Source organism: Oncorhynchus clarkii, chromosome 31 (genome assembly GCF_045791955.1).
Source record: "Oncorhynchus clarkii lewisi isolate Uvic-CL-2024 chromosome 31, UVic_Ocla_1.0, whole genome shotgun sequence".
Classification (NCBI taxonomy): Eukaryota; Metazoa; Chordata; class Actinopteri; order Salmoniformes; family Salmonidae; genus Oncorhynchus; species Oncorhynchus clarkii.
Window position 1 is genome coordinate 2,623,671 of NC_092177.1, and position 16,894 is coordinate 2,640,564.

Below are 16,894 nucleotides of genomic sequence, written 5' to 3' on the forward strand. Positions count from 1 at the left end.
GTAAGGTCTACTACACCTGTTGTATTCAGCATTTCACTGTAAGGTCTACTACACCTGTTGTATTCAGCATTTCACTGTAAGGTCTACTACACCTGTTGTATTCAGCATTTCACTGTGAGGTCTACTACACCTGTTGTATTCAGCATTTCACTGTAAGGTCTACTACACCTGTTGTATTCAGCATTTCACTGTGAGGTCTACTACACCTGTTGTATTCAGCATTTCACTGTAAGGTCTACTACTGTTGTATTCGACACACGTGACAAATACACTTTGATTTGATTCTATAGCGCTTTTCATAACAATCTGACACTAGCACAGCCAGCTTAGCTATCCCCATTGAGACCATGTCTGTGCCTCGACCTAGGTTGGGCAAAACTAAACATGGCGGTGTTCGCCTTAGCAATCTCACTAGAATAAAGACCTCCTCCATTCCTGCCATTATTGAAAGAGATCATGATACCTCACATCTCAAAAAAGGGCTACTTAATGTTAGATCCCTCACTTCAAAGGCAGTTATAGTCAATGAACTAATCACTAATCATAATCTTGATGTGATTGGCCTGACTGAAACATGGCTTAAGCCTGATTTAAATGAGGCCTCACCTCCTGGTTATATTAGTGACCATATCCCCCTTGCATCCCGCAAAGGCGGAGGTGTTGCTATAATTTACGATAGCAGATTTCAATATACAGTGCCTTGCGAAAGTATTCGGCCCCCTTGAACTTTGCGACCTTTTGCCACATTTCAGGCTTCAAACATAAAGATATAAAACTGTATTTTTTTGTGAAGAATCAACAACAAGTGGGACACAATCATGAAGTGGAACGACATTTATTGGATATTTCAAACTTCTTTAACAAATCAAAAACTGAAAAATTGGGCGTGCAAAATTATTCAGCCCCCTTAAGTTAATACTTTGTAGCGCCACCTTTTACTGCGATTACAGCTGTAAGTCGCTTGGGGTATGTCTCTATCAGTTTTGCACATCGAGAGACTGAATTTTTTTCCCATTCCTCCTTGCAAAACAGCTCGAGCTCAGTGAGGTTGGATGGAGAGCATTTGTGAACAGCAGTTTTCAGTTCTTTCCACAGATTCTCGATTGGATTCAGGTCTGGACTTTGACTTGGCCATTCTAACACCTGGATATGTTTATTTTTGAACCATTCCATTGTAGATTTTGCTTTATGTTTTGGATCATTGTCTTGTTGGAAGACAAATCTCCGTCCCAGTCTCAGGTCTTTTGCAGACTCCATCAGGTTTTCTTCCAGAATGGTCCTGTATTTGGCTCCATCCATCTTCCCATCAATTTTAACCATCTTCCCTGTCCGTGCTGAAGAAAAGAAGGCCCAAACCATGATGCTGCCACCACCATGTTTGACAGTGGGGATGGTGTGTTCAGCTGTGTTGCTTTTACGCCAAACATAACGTTTTGCATTGTTGCCAAAAGTTCAATTTTGGTTTCATCTGACCAGAGCACCTTCTTCCACATGTTTGGTGTGTCTCCCAGGTGGCTTGTGGCAAACTTTAAACAACACTTTTTATGGATATCTTTAAGAAATGGCTTTCTTCTTGCCACTCTTCCATAAAGGCCAGATTTGTGCAATATACGACTGATTGTTGTCCTATGGACAGAGTCTCCCACCTCAGCTGTAGATCTCTGCAGTTCATCCAGAGTGATCATGGGCCTCTTGGCTGCATCTCTGATCAGTCTTCTCCTTGTATGAGCTGAAAGTTTAGAGGGACGGCCAGGTCTTGGTAGATTTGCAGTGGTCTGATACTCCTTCCATTTCAATATTATCGCTTGCACTGTGCTCCTTGGGATGTTTAAAGCTTAGGAGACCTTTTTGTATCCAAATCCGGCTTTAAACTTCTTCACAACAGTATCTCGGACCTGCCTGGTGTGTTCCTTGTTCTTCATGATGCTCTCTGCGCTTTTAACGGACCTCTGAGACTATCACAGTGCAGGTGCATTTATACAGAGACTTGATTACACACAGGTGGATTGTATTTATCATCATTAGTCATTTAGGTCAACATTGGATCATTCAGAGATCCTCACTGAACTTCTGGAGAGAGTTTGCTGCACTGAAAGTAAAGGGGCTGAATAATTTTGCACGCTCAATTTTTCAGTTTTTGATTTGTTAAAAAAGTTTGAAATATCCAATAAATGTCGTTCCACTTCATGATTGTGTCCCACTTGTTGTTGATTCTTCACAAAAAAATACAGTTTTATATCTTTATGTTTGAAGCCTGAAATGTGGCAAAAGGTCGCAAAGTTCAAGGGGGCCAAATACTTTCGCAAGGCACTGTACAACCCCCCCCCCCCCCCCTGATGTTTTCGTATTTTGAGCTTCTAGTCATGAAATCTATGCAGCCTACTCAAATACTTTTTTTAGCTACTGTTTACAGGCCTCCTGGGCCATATACAGCATTCCTCACTGAGTTCCCTGAATTCCTATCGGACCTTGTAGTCATAGCAGATAATATTCAAATTTTTGGTGATTTTAATATTCACATGGAAAAGTCCACAGACCCACTCCAAAAGGCTTTCGGAGGCATCATCGACTCAATGGGTTCTGTCCAACATGTCTCTGGACCTACTCACCCTCACAGTCATAATCTGGACCTAGTTTTGTCCCATGGAATAAATGTTGTGGATCTTAATGTTTTTCCTCATAATCCTGGACTATCGGACCACCATTTTATTACGTTTGCAATCGCAACAAATAATATGCTCAGACCCCAACCAAGGAGCATCAAAAGTCGTGCTATAAATTCTCAGACAACCCATAGATTCCTTGATGCCCTTCCAGACTCCCTCTGCCTACCCAATGATGTCAGAGGACAAAAATCATTTAACCACCTAACTGAGGAACTCAATTTAACCTTGTGCAATAAATCAAATCAAATCAAATCAAATCAAATTTTATTTGTCACATACACATGGTTAGCAGATGTTAATGCGAGTGTAGCGAAATGCTTGTGCTTCTAGTTCCGACAATGCAGTAATAACAAGTAATCTAACTAACAATTCCAAACTACTGTCTTGTACACAGTGTAAGGGGATAAAGAATATGTACATAAGGATATATGAATGAGTGATGGTACAGAGCAGCATAGGCAAGATACAGTAGATGGTATCGGGTACAGTATGTACAAATGAGATGAGTATGTAAACAAAGTGGCATAGTATAGTATAAAGTGGCTAGTGATACATGTATTACATAAGGATACCGTCGATGATATAGAGTACAGTATATACGTATGCGTATGAGATGAATAATGTAGGGTAAGTAACATTTATATAAGGTAGCATTGTTTAAAGTGGCTAGTGATATATTTACATCATTTCCCATCAATTCCCATTATTAAAGTGGCTGGAGTTGAGTCAGTGTCAGTGTGTTGGCAGCAGCCACTCAGTGTTAGTGGTGGCTGTTTAACAGTCTGATGGCCTTGAGATAGAAGCTGTTTTTCAGTCTCTCGGTCCCAGCTTTGATGCACCTGTACTGACCTCGCCTTCTGGATGATAGCGGGGTGAACAGGCAGTGGCTCGGGTGGTTGATGTCCTTGATGATCTTTATGGCCTTCCTGTGACATCGGGTGGTGTAGGTGTCCTGGAGGGCAGGTAGTTTGCCCCCGGTGATGCGTTGTGCAGACCTCACTACCCTCTGGAGAGCCTTACGGTTGAGGGCGGTGCAGTTGCCATACCAGGCGGTGATACAGCCCGCCAGGATGCTCTCGATTGTGCATCTGTAGAAGTTTGTGAGTGCTTTTGGTGACAAGCCGAATTTCTTCAGCCTCCTGAGGTTGAAGAGGCGCTGCTGCGCCTTCTTCACGATGCTGTCTGTGTGAGTGGACCAATTCAGTTTGTCTGTGATGTGTATGCCGAGGAACTTAAAACTTGCTACCCTCTCCACTACTGTTCCATCGATGTGGATAGGGGGGTGTTCCCTCTGCTGTTTCCTGAAGTCCACAATCATCTCCTTAGTTTTGTTGACGTTGAGTGTGAGGTTGTTTTCCTGACACCACACTCCGAGGGCCCTCACCTCCTCCCTGTAGGCCGTCTCATCGTTGTTGGTAATCAAGCCTACCACTGTTGTGTCGTCCGCAAACTTGATGATTGAGTTGGAGGCGTGCGTGGCCACGCAGTCGTGGGTGAACAGGGAGTACAGGAGAGGGCTCAGAACGCAACCTTGTGGGGCCCCAGTGTTGAGGATCAGCGGGGAGGAGATGTTGTTGCCTACCCTCACCACCTGGGGGCGGCCCGTCAGGAAGTCCAGTACCCAGTTGCACAGGGCGGGGTCGAGACCCAGGGTCTCGAGCTTGATGACGAGCTTGGAGGGTACTATGGTGTTGAATGCCGAGCTGTAGTCGATGAACAGCATTCTCACATAGGTATTCCTCTTGTCCAGATGGGTTAGGGCAGTGTGCAGTGTGGTTGAGATTGCATCGTCTGTGGACCTATTTGGGCGGTAAGCAAATTGGAGTGGGTCTAGGGTGTCAGGTAGGGTGGAGGTGATATGGTCCTTGACTAGTCTCTCAAAGCACTTCATGATGACGGATGTGAGTGCTACGGGGCGGTAGTCATTTAGCTCAGTTACCTTAGCTTTCTTGGGAACAGGAACAATGGTGGCCCTCTTGAAGCATGTGGGAACAGCAGACTGGTATAGGGATTGATTGAATATGTCCGTAAACACACCGGCCAGCTGGTCTGCGCATGCTCTGAGGGCGCGGCTGGGGATGCCATCTGGGCCTGCAGCCTTGCGAGGGTTAACACGTTTAAATGTCTTACTCACCTCGGCTGCAGTGAAGGAGAGACCGCATGTTTTCGTTGCAGGCCGTGTCAGTGGCACTGTATTGTCCTCAAAGCGGGCAAAAAAGTTATTTAGTCTGCCTGGGAGCAAGACATCCTGGTCCGTGACTGGGCTGGGTTTCTTCCTGTAGTCCGTGATTGACTGTAGACCCTGCCACATGCCTCTTGTGTCTGAGCCGTTGAATTGAGATTCTACTTTGTCTCTGTACTGGCGCTTAGCTTGTTTGATAGCCTTGCGGAGGGAATAGCTGCACTGTTTGTATTCGGTCATGTTACCAGACACCTTGCCCTGATTAAAAGCAGTGGTTCGCGCTTTCAGTTTCACACGAATGCTGCCATCAATCCACGGTTTCTGGTTAGGGAATGTTTTAATCGTTGCTATGGGAACGACATCTTCAACGCACGTTCTAATGAACTCGCACACCGAATCAGCGTATTCGTCAATGTTGTTATCTGACGCAATACGAAACATCTCCCAGTCCACGTGATGGAAGCAGTCTTGGAGTGTGGAGTCAGCTTGGTCGGACCAGCGTTGGACAGACCTCAGCGTGGGAGCCTCTTGTTTTAGTTTCTGTCTGTAGGCAGGGATCAACAAAATGGAGTCGTGGTCAGCTTTTCCGAAAGGGGGGCGGGGCAGGGCCTTATATGCGTCGCGGAAGTTAGAGTAACAATGGTCCAAGGTCTTTCCTCCCCTGGTTGCGCAATCGATATGCTGATAAAATTTGGGGAGTCTTGTTTTCAGATTAGCCTTGTTAAAATCCCCAGCTACAATGAATGCAGCCTCCGGATAAATTGTTTCCAGTTTGCAGAGAGTTAAATAAAGTTCGTTCAGAGCCATCGATGTGTCTGCTTGGGGGGGGATATATACGGCTGTGATTATAATCGAAGAGAATTCTCTTGGTAGATAATGCGGTCTACATTTGATTGTGAGGAATTCTAAATCAGGTGAACAGAAGGATTTGAGTTCCTGTATGTTTCTTTCATCGCACCATGTCACGTTAGTCATAAGGCATACGCCCCCGCCCCTCTTTTTACCAGAAAGATGTTTTTTCCTGTCTGCGCGATGCGTGGAGAAACCTGTTGGCTGCACCGCTTCGGATTGCGTCTCTCCAGTAAGCCACGTTTCCGTGAAGCAAAGAACGTTACAGTCTCTGATGTCCCTCTGGAATGCTACCCTTGCTCGGATTTCATCAACCTTGTTGTCAAGAGACTGGACATTGGCAAGAAGAATGCTAGGTAGTGGTGTGCGCTGTGCCCGTCTCCGGAGTCTGACCAGTAGACCGCCTCGTTTCCCTCTCTTTCGGAGTCGTTTTTTTGGGTCGCTGCATAGGATCCACTCTGTTGTCCTGTTTGTAAGGCAGAACACAGGATCCGCGTCGCGAAAAACATATTCTTGGTCGTACTGATGGTGAGTTGATGCTGATCTTATATTCAGTAGTTCTTCTCGACTGTATGTAATGAAACCTAAGATGACCTGGGGTACTAATGTAAGAAATAACACGTAAAAAAACAAAAAACTGCATAGTTTCCTAGGAACGCGAAGCGAGGCGGCCATCTCTGTCGGCGCCGGAATACCCTAGATACCCAATACCCTAGATGCAGTTGCACCCCTAAAAACTAAAAACATTTGTCATAAGAAACTAGCTCCCTGGTATACAGAAAATACCCGAGCTCTGAAGCAAGCTTCCAGAACATTGGAACGGAAATGGCGCCACACCAAACTGGAAGTCTTCTGACAGTACCGTGCAGTATCGAAGAGCCCTCACTGCTGCTCGATCATCCTATTTTTCCAACGTAATTGAGGAAAATAAGAACAATCCTACATTTATTTTTGATACCGTCACAAAGCTAACTAAAAAGCACCTGTCACACCCTGACCATAGTTTGCTTTGTATGTTGTTATGTTTTGTTTGGTCAGGGTGTGATCTGAGTGGGCATTCTGTGTTGTGTGTCTAGTTTTGCTGTTTCTGTGTTTGGCCTGATATGGTTCTCAAATCAGAGGCAGGTGTTAGTCATTGTCTCTGATTGGGAACCATATTTAGGTAGCCTGTTTGGTGTTGGGGTTTGTGGGTGATTGTCCCTGTCTCTGTGTTTGTTGCACCAGATAGGGCTGTTTCGGTTTCTTCACGTTTATTGTTTTTGTATATTGTTCTATTGTCATCTTTATTAAAGATGTATCCAAATAACCACGTTGCGTTTTGGTCCGCCTCTCCTTCAACAGAAGAATCCCGTTACAGAATCACCCACCACAACAGGACCAAGCGGCGTGGTGATAAACAGCAACAGCAGGAGAGGCAGCGATGTCTGGACTATACGACTTGGGAAGAGATAGACAGGTGGGCGGTCGACCCAGGGAGAGTGCCGGAGCCCGCCTGGGATTCGCTGGAGCAGTGCTGGAGCAGTGCGAGGAGGGGTATAGGAGAATGGAGTTGGAGAGACAATCAAGGCGGCGCGGTAGGAAGCCCGAGAGTCAGCCCCAAAAATGTATTGGGGGTGGGCACACAGGAAGTGTGGCGAAGCCAGGTAGGAGACCTGCGCCAACTTCCTGTGCTTACCGGGGGGCTAGAGAGACCGGGCAGGCACCGTGTTATGCTGTGGAGCGCACGGTGTCCCCAGTGCGGGTGCATAGCCCGGTGCGGTACATACCAGCTCCGCGTATCGGCCGGGCTAGAGTGGGCATCGAGCCAAGTGCCATGAAGCCGGCTCTACGCATCTGGTCTCCAGTGCGTCTCCTTGGGCCGGCTTGCATGGCACCAGCCTTGCGCATGGTGTCCCCGGTTCGCCTGCATAACCCAGTGCGGGCTATTCCACATCGCACTGGCAGGGCGACCGGGAGCATTCAACCAGGTAAGGTTGGGCAGGCTCGGTGCTCAAGAGCTCCAGTGCGCCTGCACGGTCTGGTCTATCCAGTACCAACTCCACGCACCAGCCCTCCGGTGGCAGCTCCCCGCACCAGGCTTCCTGTTTATGTCCTCGGCCCAGTACCACCAGTGCCAGCACCACGCACCAGGCCTACAGTCTCCCGCCTGTCCAGCGCTGCCTTCCTCCTCTACAGCGCTGCCGGAGTCTCCCGCCTGTTCAGCGCTGCCGGAGTCTCCCGCCTGTCCAGCGCAGCCAGAGCCGCCAGTCTGCATGGAGCAGCCAGAGCCGCCAGTCTGCATGGAGCAGCCAGAGCCACCAGTCTGCATGGGGCAGCCAGAGTCGCCAGTCTGCATGGAGCAGCCAGAGCCGCCAGTCTGCATGGAGCAGCCAGAGCCGCCAGTCTTAGTTTTGTTGACGTTGAGTGTGAGGTTATTTTCCTGACACCACACTCTGAGGGCCCTCACCTCCTCCTTGTAGGCCGTCTCGTCGTTGTTGGTAATCAAGCCTACCACTGTTGTGTCGTCCGCAAACTTGATGATTGAGTTGGAGGCGTGCGTGGCCACGCAGTCGTGGGTGAACAAGGAGTACAGGAGAGGGCTCAGAACGCACCCTTGTGGGGCCCCAGTGTTGAGGATCAGCGGGGTGGAGATGCTGTTGCCTACCCTCACCACCTGGGGGCGGCCCGTCAGGAAGTCCAGTACCCAGTTGCACAGGGCGGGGTCGAGACCCAGGGTCTCGAGCTTGATGACGAGCTTGGAGGGTACTATGGTGTTGAATGCCGAGCTGTAGTCGATGAACAGCATTCTCACATAGGTATTCCTCGTGTCCAGATGGGTTAGGGCAGTGTGCAGTGTGGTTGAGATTGCATCGTCTGTGGACCTATTTGGGCGGTAAGCAAATTGGAGTGGGTCTAGGGTGTCGGGTAGGGTGGAGGTGATATGGTCCTTGACTAGTCTCTCAAAGCACTTCATGATGACGGAAGTGAGTGCTACGGGGCGGTAGTCGTTTAGCTCAGTTACCTTAGATTTCTTGGGAACAGGAACAATGGTGGCCCTCTTGAAGCATGTGGAAACAGCAGACTGGTATAGGGATTGATTGAATATGTCCGTAAACACACCGGCCAGCTGGTCTGCGCATGCTCTGAGGGCGCGGCTGGGGATGCCGTCTGGGCCTGCAACCTTGCGAGGGTAAACACGTTTAAATGTCTTACTCACCTCGGCTGCAGTGAAGGAGAGTCCGCATGTTTTCGTTGCAGGCCGTGTCAGTGGCACTGTATTGTCCTCAAAGCGGGCAAAAAAGTTATTTAGTCTGCATGGGAGCAGGACATCCTGGTCCGTGACTGGGCTGGATTTCTTCTTGTAGTCCGTGATTGACTGTAGACCCTGCCACATGCCTCTTGTGTCTGAGCCGTTGAATTGAGATTCTACTTTGTCTCTGTACTGACGCTTAGCTTGTTTGATAGCCTTGCGGAGGGAATAGCTGCACTGTTTGTATTCGGTCATGTTACCAGTCACCTTGCCCTGATTTAAAAGCAGTGGTTCGCGCTTTCAGTTTCACGCGAATGCTGCCATCAATCCACGGTTTCTGGTTAGGGAATGTTTTAATCGTTGCTATGGGAACGACATCTTCAACGCACGTTCTAATGAACTCGCACACCGAATCAGCGTATTCGTCAATATTGTTATCTGACGCAATACGAAACATGTCCCAGTCCACGTGATGGAAGCAGTCTTGGAGTGTGGAGTCAGCTTGGTCGGACCAGCGTTGGACAGACCTCAGCGTGGGAGCCTCTTGTTTTAGTTTCTGTCTGTAGGCAGGAAGCAACAAAATGGAGTCGTGGTCAGCTTTTCCAAAAGGAGGGTGGGGGAGGGCCTTATATGTGTCGCGGAAGTTTTACCAGCCCTGGTTGCGCAATCGATATGCTGATACAATTTAGGGAGTCTTGTTTTCAGATTAGCCTTGTTAAAGTCCCCAGCTACAATGAATGCAGCCTCAGGATATGTGGTTTCCAGTTTGCAAAGAGTCAAATAAGGTCCGTTCAGGGCCATCAATGTGTCTGCTTGGGAGGGAATATATACGGCTGTGATTATAATCGAAGAGAATTCCCTTGGTAGATAATGCGGACGACATTTGATAGTGAGGAATTCTAAGTCAGGTGAACAGAAGGACTTGAGTTCCTGTATGTTGTTGTGACCGCACAATGTCTCGTTAACCATAAAGCATACGCCCCCGCCCCTCTTCTTACCAGAAATATGTTTGTTTCTGAAGGTGCGATGCGTGAAGAAACCAGCTGGCTGCACCGATTCCGGTAGCGTCTCTTGAGTGAGCCATGTTTTCGTGAAGCAAAGAACGTTACAGTCTCTGATGTCTCTCTGGAATGCTACCCTTGCTCGGATTTCATCAACCTTGTTGTCAAGAGACTGGACATTGGCGAGTAGTATGCTAGGGACTGGTGCGCGATGTGCACGTCTCCGGAGCCTGACCAGAAGACCGCTACGATTCCCTCTTTTACGACGTCTTTGTTTTGGGTCGCAGGCTGGGATCATTCCGTTGTCCTGGGTGGAAGGCAGAACACAGGATCCGCTTCGGGAAAGTCATATTCCTGGTCGTACTGATGGTGAGTTGACGTTGCTCTTATATTCAGTAGTTCTTCCCGACTGTATGTAATGAAACCTAAGTTGACCTGGGGTACCAATGTAAGAAATAACACGTAAAAAAACAAAAAACTGCATAGTTTCCTAGAAACGCTAAGCGAGGCGGCCATCTCTGTCGGTGCCGGAAATGATCGATTCTGTAATGATTTAGGAAGGTAAATTAAATCTCAAAGTTCGACGCCTACCCCATGCCCCGACTTGATGAACTAATAGAATGGCTAGGGACCGCCCGATTGATCAGCACGCTCGACCTGACAAAGGATTATTGACAGGTGCCCTTAGCTCTCAAGGCATGGTAGAAAACTGCTTTAGCCACCCCGGATGGTCTGTTCCATTATAAGAAGCTGCCCTTTGAACTGCAAAGGGCCCCAGAGGTTGATGGACATGGTTCTCTGACCCTATCGGAAGTACGCGGTGGCGTACATTGATGATTTTGTGATCCATGAGAGTGAGTGGGAGGCACATCTAAACCAGGTGATCACAGTACCTAAATCCCTAATAAACTTCCCCTTTGCATTCTATTTGTGCGACTGGTGCCTGTTTTGTTATTGAACTTGGTGACGTGGAAACCCCACACCCTTGATCTTGCTACAATGTAAAGTGCTGGTCCCATGTTAAATGAGCTGAAATTTAAAAAATCCCCGAAATCTTCCATATGCACAAAGCTTATTTGTCTAAAATGTTGTACACAAATGTGATTACATTCCTGTTAGTGAACATTTTATCCTTTGTCAAGATAATCCAGCCACTTGGCATATCAAGATGATTAAACAGCATGATAATTACACACAGCTGCGTGATCATCAAGGAGGGGGGTGTGAATGCTGAAATATAGCCCTTTTGTGGGGAAAAACAAATTCTGATTGGCTGGGGCTGGCTCCCCAGTGGGTGGGTCTGGCTACCTCCCAGGCCCACCCATGGCTACACCACTGCCTAATCATGTGAAATCCATAGATTAGGGCCTAATGAATTTATATAAATTGACTTTCCTCATATGAACTGTAACTGTGAAAAATATTTGAAATTGTTGAATGTTGCTTTTATATTTTTTTTCAGTATAAATAACGTCCCTAACAGACTTTTAAAGGTGGAGCAAAATGCCTTGATTGTCAGCTGTCTAGCGCGCTGCTCTGAAAAATTGCCTTGGATTAATTCCTGACCTACGTAAAACGACTCAGAAGTCTCACAGCAATGATGTTGTATAAAAGAAAATAAGTGTGCTGCCATACCTGGCCACCAGGAGGCACCAGTTGTAGAGCACAGCAGTCGAGATGATCAGGAGCCAGTGGTAATAGATATTATCAGCTGGAGATAATATCAACATACCTGGACTCTTACTGCAGGAAGGGGGGAGAGAGGGGTGAGAGGAAGTGAGTGACAGAGAGGGAGTGAGTGACAGAGAGGGGTAGGGAGAGAGAGAGAGAAAGAAAGAGTGGGAGAGAGAGGGGAAGAGTGGAATTGCTTTGCTGTGTTTGTCAGCTGACTGGTGGTATGAATTGTCACTATTTGTAGTAAATCAGAAATTAGGAAATAATACGGAGTATCATACGTGTGTATGTGGTCGTTGTGGTCAGTGGGCTCAACATCCGGTCGTGATTGGCTGATCCTGCTGGGCGGAGCCTGCAGATCAGGGCCTCGGAACCTTTCCAGGAACGAATCAGGTCTCTCTTGCTCCTCAACCAAACTCTTATGAGCCCACTCTCTCAAAGTCACCACCATGCTGACCAACCTGGAAACACACACAGAAACACACACACAAACACACATGTATATTAGGATATTGTGACATAACATTGTATTGTACTATGTTAGAAAATATTGGCATATTATTTATACCGAAGCAAAAATTATAAAACATCAGGAAATCAGTCAATTGAAATAATTTTATTAGGCCCGATTCTATGGATTTCATGACTGGGCAGGGGCGCAGCCATTGGTAGGCCTTGGAGAGCATAGGCCCACCCACTGGGGAGCCAGGCTCAGCCAATCAGAATGAGTTTTTCCCCCAAAAAGGGCTTTACTACAGACAGAAATACTCCTCAGGATGTTAAAATTCAGTTCATGAAACATTGGACTAAAACTTTACATGTTGCGTCTGTAATTTTGTTCCTTGCATAAACGTTATATGTGAATATAACAGACAACATGGCAGTGTTTTGTGTCACCTTGACATGGCTCCTCTCCCTCTGAAGGAGTTCTGGGAGGTGAGTCCTCTCCGGTCAATGACAGCCATCCGTTGTAGTTCTGACGACGTGTCATCACAAATAGACTGGCCTCTACACGCACACATGAAGGATTAAGAAATGTGTGTGTGTGCGTGCGTGCGTGCGTGTACACCTGAGAGACATCCTATTAAACATCCTGTGTACCAGTCAAAAGTTTGGACACACCTACTCTTTCAAGGGTTTTTCTTTATTTTTACAATTTTCTACATTGTAGAATAATAGTGAAGACATAACAACTAAGAAAAAACACATATGGAATCATGTAGTAACCAAAAGAAGTGTTAAACAAATCAAATATATTTCAGATTTTAGGTTCTTCAAAGTAGCCACCTTTTGCCTTGATGACAGCTTGCACACTCATAGGAAGGCCACCAAAATGTTCAAAGACTCCAGTCACCCGTCATAATTCTCTGTACTACGACACGGCAAGCCATATCAGAGCACAGGTCCACGTCTAAAAGGCTCCTCCACCCCCAAGCCATCAGACTGCCAAACAGCTTCTACCCCCAAGCCATCAGACTGCAAACAGCTTCCACACCCAAGCCATCAGACTGCCAAACAGCTTCCACACCCAAGCCATCAGACTGCCAAACAGCTTCCACACCCAAGCCATCAGACTGCCAAACAGCTTCCACACCCAAGCCATCAGACTGCCAAACAGCTTCCACACCCAAGCCATCAGACTGCCAAACAGCTTCTACCCCCAAGCCATCAGACTGCCAAACAGCTTCTATCGCCAAGCCACCAGACTGCCAAACAGCTTCTACCCCCAAGCCATCAGACTGCCAAACAGCTTCCACACCCAAGCCATCAGACTGCCAAACAGCTTCTGCCCCCAAGCCATCAGACTGCCAAACAGCTTCTACCGCCAAGCCATCAAACTGCCAAACAGCTTCCACCCCCAAGCCATTAGACTGCAGAACAGCTTCCACTCCCAAGCCATGAGACTGCTGAACAGCTTCTACCCCCAAGCCATTATACTGCTGAACAGCTTCTAACCCCCAAGCCATCAGACTGCCAAACAGCTTCCACACCCAAGCCATCAGACTGCCAAACAGCTTCTGCCCCCAAGCCATCAGACTGCCAAACAGCTTCTACCGCCAAGCCATCAAACTGCCAAACAGCTTCCACCCCCAAGCCATTAGACTGCAGAACAGCTTCCACTCCCAAGCCATGAGACTGCTGAACAGCTTCTACCCCCAAGCCATTATACTGCTGAACAGCTTCTAACCCCCAAGCCATCAGACTGCCGAACAGCTTCCACCCCCAAGCCATAAGACTTCTGAACAGCTTCTACCACCATCCATTAGAATGCACAACAGCTTCCACCCCCAAGCCATCAGACTGCCGAACAGCTTCCACCCTCAAGCTATCAGACTGCCAAACAGCTTCTACCCCCAAGCCATCAGACTGCCAAACAGCTTCCACACCCAATCCATCAGACTGCCAAACAGATTCTACCCTCAAGCCATCAGACTGCTGAACAGCTTCCACCCTCAAGCCATCAGACTGCTGAACAGCTTCCACCCTCAAGCCATCAGACTGCTGAACAGCTTCCACCCCCAAGCCATCAGACTGCTGAACAGCTTCCACCCCCAAGCCAGCAGACTCCTGAACAACTTCCACCCCCAAGCCATCAGACTGCTGAACAGCTTCTAGCCCCAAGCCATTAGACTGCTGAACAGCTTCTACCCCCAAGCCATCAGACTGCTGAACAGCTTCCACCCCCAAGCCATTAGACTGCCGAACAGCTTCCACCCCAAAGCCATCAGACTGCCGAACAGCTTCCACCCTCAAGCCATCAGACTGCCGAACAGCTTCCACCCCCAAGCCATCCGATTGCTGAACAATTATTCAAATGTTCACTGGGAATATGTACATTGAACCTGACAGACATTAAACACCTGACAGACATCCTGCTAGTGGCTATGTTAAACACCTGACAGACATCCTGCTAGTAGCTATGTTAAACACCTGACCTGACAGACATCCTGCTAGTAGCTATGTTAAACACCTGACAGACATCCTGTTAGTAGCTATGTTAAACACCTGACCTGACAGACATCCTGCTAGTAGCTATGTTAAACACCTGACCTGACAGACATCCTGCTAGTAGCTATGTTAAATTCCTGACCTGACAGATATCCTGCTAGTAGCTATGTTAAACACCTGACAGACATCCTGCTAGTAGCTATGTTAAACACCTGACCTGACAGACATCCTGCTAGTAGCTATGTTAAATTCCTTACCTGACAGATATCCTGCTAGTAGCTATGTTAAACACCTGACAGATATCCTGTTAGTAGCTATGTTAAACACCTGACCTGACAGATATCCTGCTAGTAGCTATGTTAAACACCTGACAGACATCCTGCTAGTAGCTATGTTAAACACCTGACCTGACAGATATCCTGCTAGTAGCTATGTTAAATTCCTTACCTGACAGATATCCTGCTAGTAGCTATGTTAAACACCTGACAGATATCCTGTTAGTAGCTATGTTAAACACCTGACCTGACAGATATCCTGCTAGTAGCTATGTTAAACACCTGACAGACATCCTGCTAGTAGCAATGTTAAACACCTGACCTGACAGACATCCTGCTAGTAGCTATGCTAAACACCTGACCTGACAGACATCCTGTTAGTAGCTATGTTAAACACCTGACCTGACAGATATCCTGTTAGTAGCTATGGTAAACACCCAGTTACCCTGCCTCTCAGAGGCTGATGCTGTATATAGATATGGAACACAGGTCACTTTAATATTGGAACACTGGTCACTGGCAAGCCAGCGGTGGAAAATAGGATGGTGTGCTGCTTGAAAATAAATGTGTGTGTGTGTGTGTGTGTGTGTGTGTGTGTGTGTGTGTGTGTGTGTGTGTGTGTGTGTGTGTGTGTGTGTGTGTGTGTGTGTGTGTGTGTGTGTGTGTGTGTGTGTGTGTGTGTGTGTGTGTGTGTGCGTGCGTGCGTGCGTACCGACTCAGATGACTCAGGTTGCTGTCTGCTCTCTCGCATTCCTCGTCCAGCCATGTCTTCACTGACAGCCTCTGAGACGCCAGCTCAGTACCCTCACCCAACACCTGCCCCGTCATCTAGACACACAGTGTGAAGGTCAGCCAGGACATGGATTGTCCAGAAACATAACCAAACGTAACCAACAAGCTGCCATCACCATGGAGACAACCTTGGCCACCATAGCAACCGCCTGGTCACAGAAACAAAGAATGGGATGAGTAACGAAGGAGAGAGAGGGAGGAGAAAGATGGGGGGGGGAGAAGGAGAGAAGAGGAAAGAAAATGAGAGGGAGAGAGGAAAGAGAGAGCGTGAGGGACAGAAAGGGAGATGGAGAGAGAGGGAGAGAGGAGAGAAGGAGAGGAGAGAAGGAGAGAGGAGAGAAGGAGAGACAGAGGTAAAGAGGAAAGGACTAGTGGGATGAAGAGAGGAGAAGTGTGAAGTGAGGAACCCTAGACAAATACCTTCACATTTGGTCTTTTTCAGGCTTCACCTTCCTGTTGTCCTCCGTCCCTGTAGAATGCTAGACACTAGATTGTCCCGTCCCAGCCAGTCAACCAGCCACACAACCTCAAAACCAACTCACTGTGTACTAACATTGAGTAGTAAACCACAGACTAAATCATCTGTCTCTCTCCATAGCTGTGTGAATGTGTGTGTTGAAAAAGTCTGTCAGTTTAGATGTGTGTATATGCTATAGAGGTCTGCCTATATGTCAGTCTGCCCCTGAATGCAACAGGTTATTTCTGTGAAATCCAAACACAGACAGATGGAGGGGCGAGGGGAGAGATGAGAGGGAGGAGGGGAGAGATGGAAGGATGGAGAAACGGAGAGATGGAGAGAGTGGGAAGAGCTGAGAGGAAATGAGAGGGTAATCATATGCCACTCCAAACCGAAACACACCACACGCCTCCCTTCATCTCAGTTCAACTAAGACAAATGCTTTCTCTCTCTCTCCATCCCTCCCTCTCCCTCCATCCATCCGTCTCTCTCCATCGCTCCATCTCCTTTGAGTGGTGGTCTTCCAATGTTCTGTCTGTGTGTTCAACCCCCTCCCAGCTCCTGTCCTATTGTACCATGAGCTCATCATTATTCAGGAAGCTTGTTTGAAGTGTGTGAAGTGCGGAGAACGTTTGGTAATGTGTATGTGTGTGTGGACTAAGTGCAGAAATTCCATTCAGAGTGTTCTGTTTCATGTTCAGATCTGCTAATTAATACATGGTTGTAATTGAGATACAGGTAGCTGATAAATACATGGTTATATTAGAGATACAGGTAGCTGATAAATACATGGTTATATTAGAGATACAGGTAGCTGATT

At 47.4% G+C, this 16,894-nt stretch overlaps 1 protein-coding gene across 1 annotated transcript in view; it reads right to left on the reverse strand.

Moving 5' to 3' along the window:
- The window catches only part of LOC139390775 (cyclic nucleotide-gated cation channel-like), a 29,377-nt gene extending 13,724 nt beyond the window's left edge, over positions 1 to 15,653 (reverse strand). The window contains exons 1-4 of the mRNA XM_071138138.1: positions 15,538 to 15,653; positions 12,499 to 12,609; positions 11,883 to 12,062; positions 11,563 to 11,670 (exon numbers count right to left, since the gene is read on the reverse strand). Of these exons, the coding sequence (XP_070994239.1) occupies positions 11,563 to 11,670; positions 11,883 to 12,062; positions 12,499 to 12,609; positions 15,538 to 15,653 (515 nt within the window). The remainder of the gene's footprint in view (positions 1 to 11,562; positions 11,671 to 11,882; positions 12,063 to 12,498; positions 12,610 to 15,537) is intronic.
- Between the last annotated feature and the right edge of the window lie 1,241 nt (positions 15,654 to 16,894).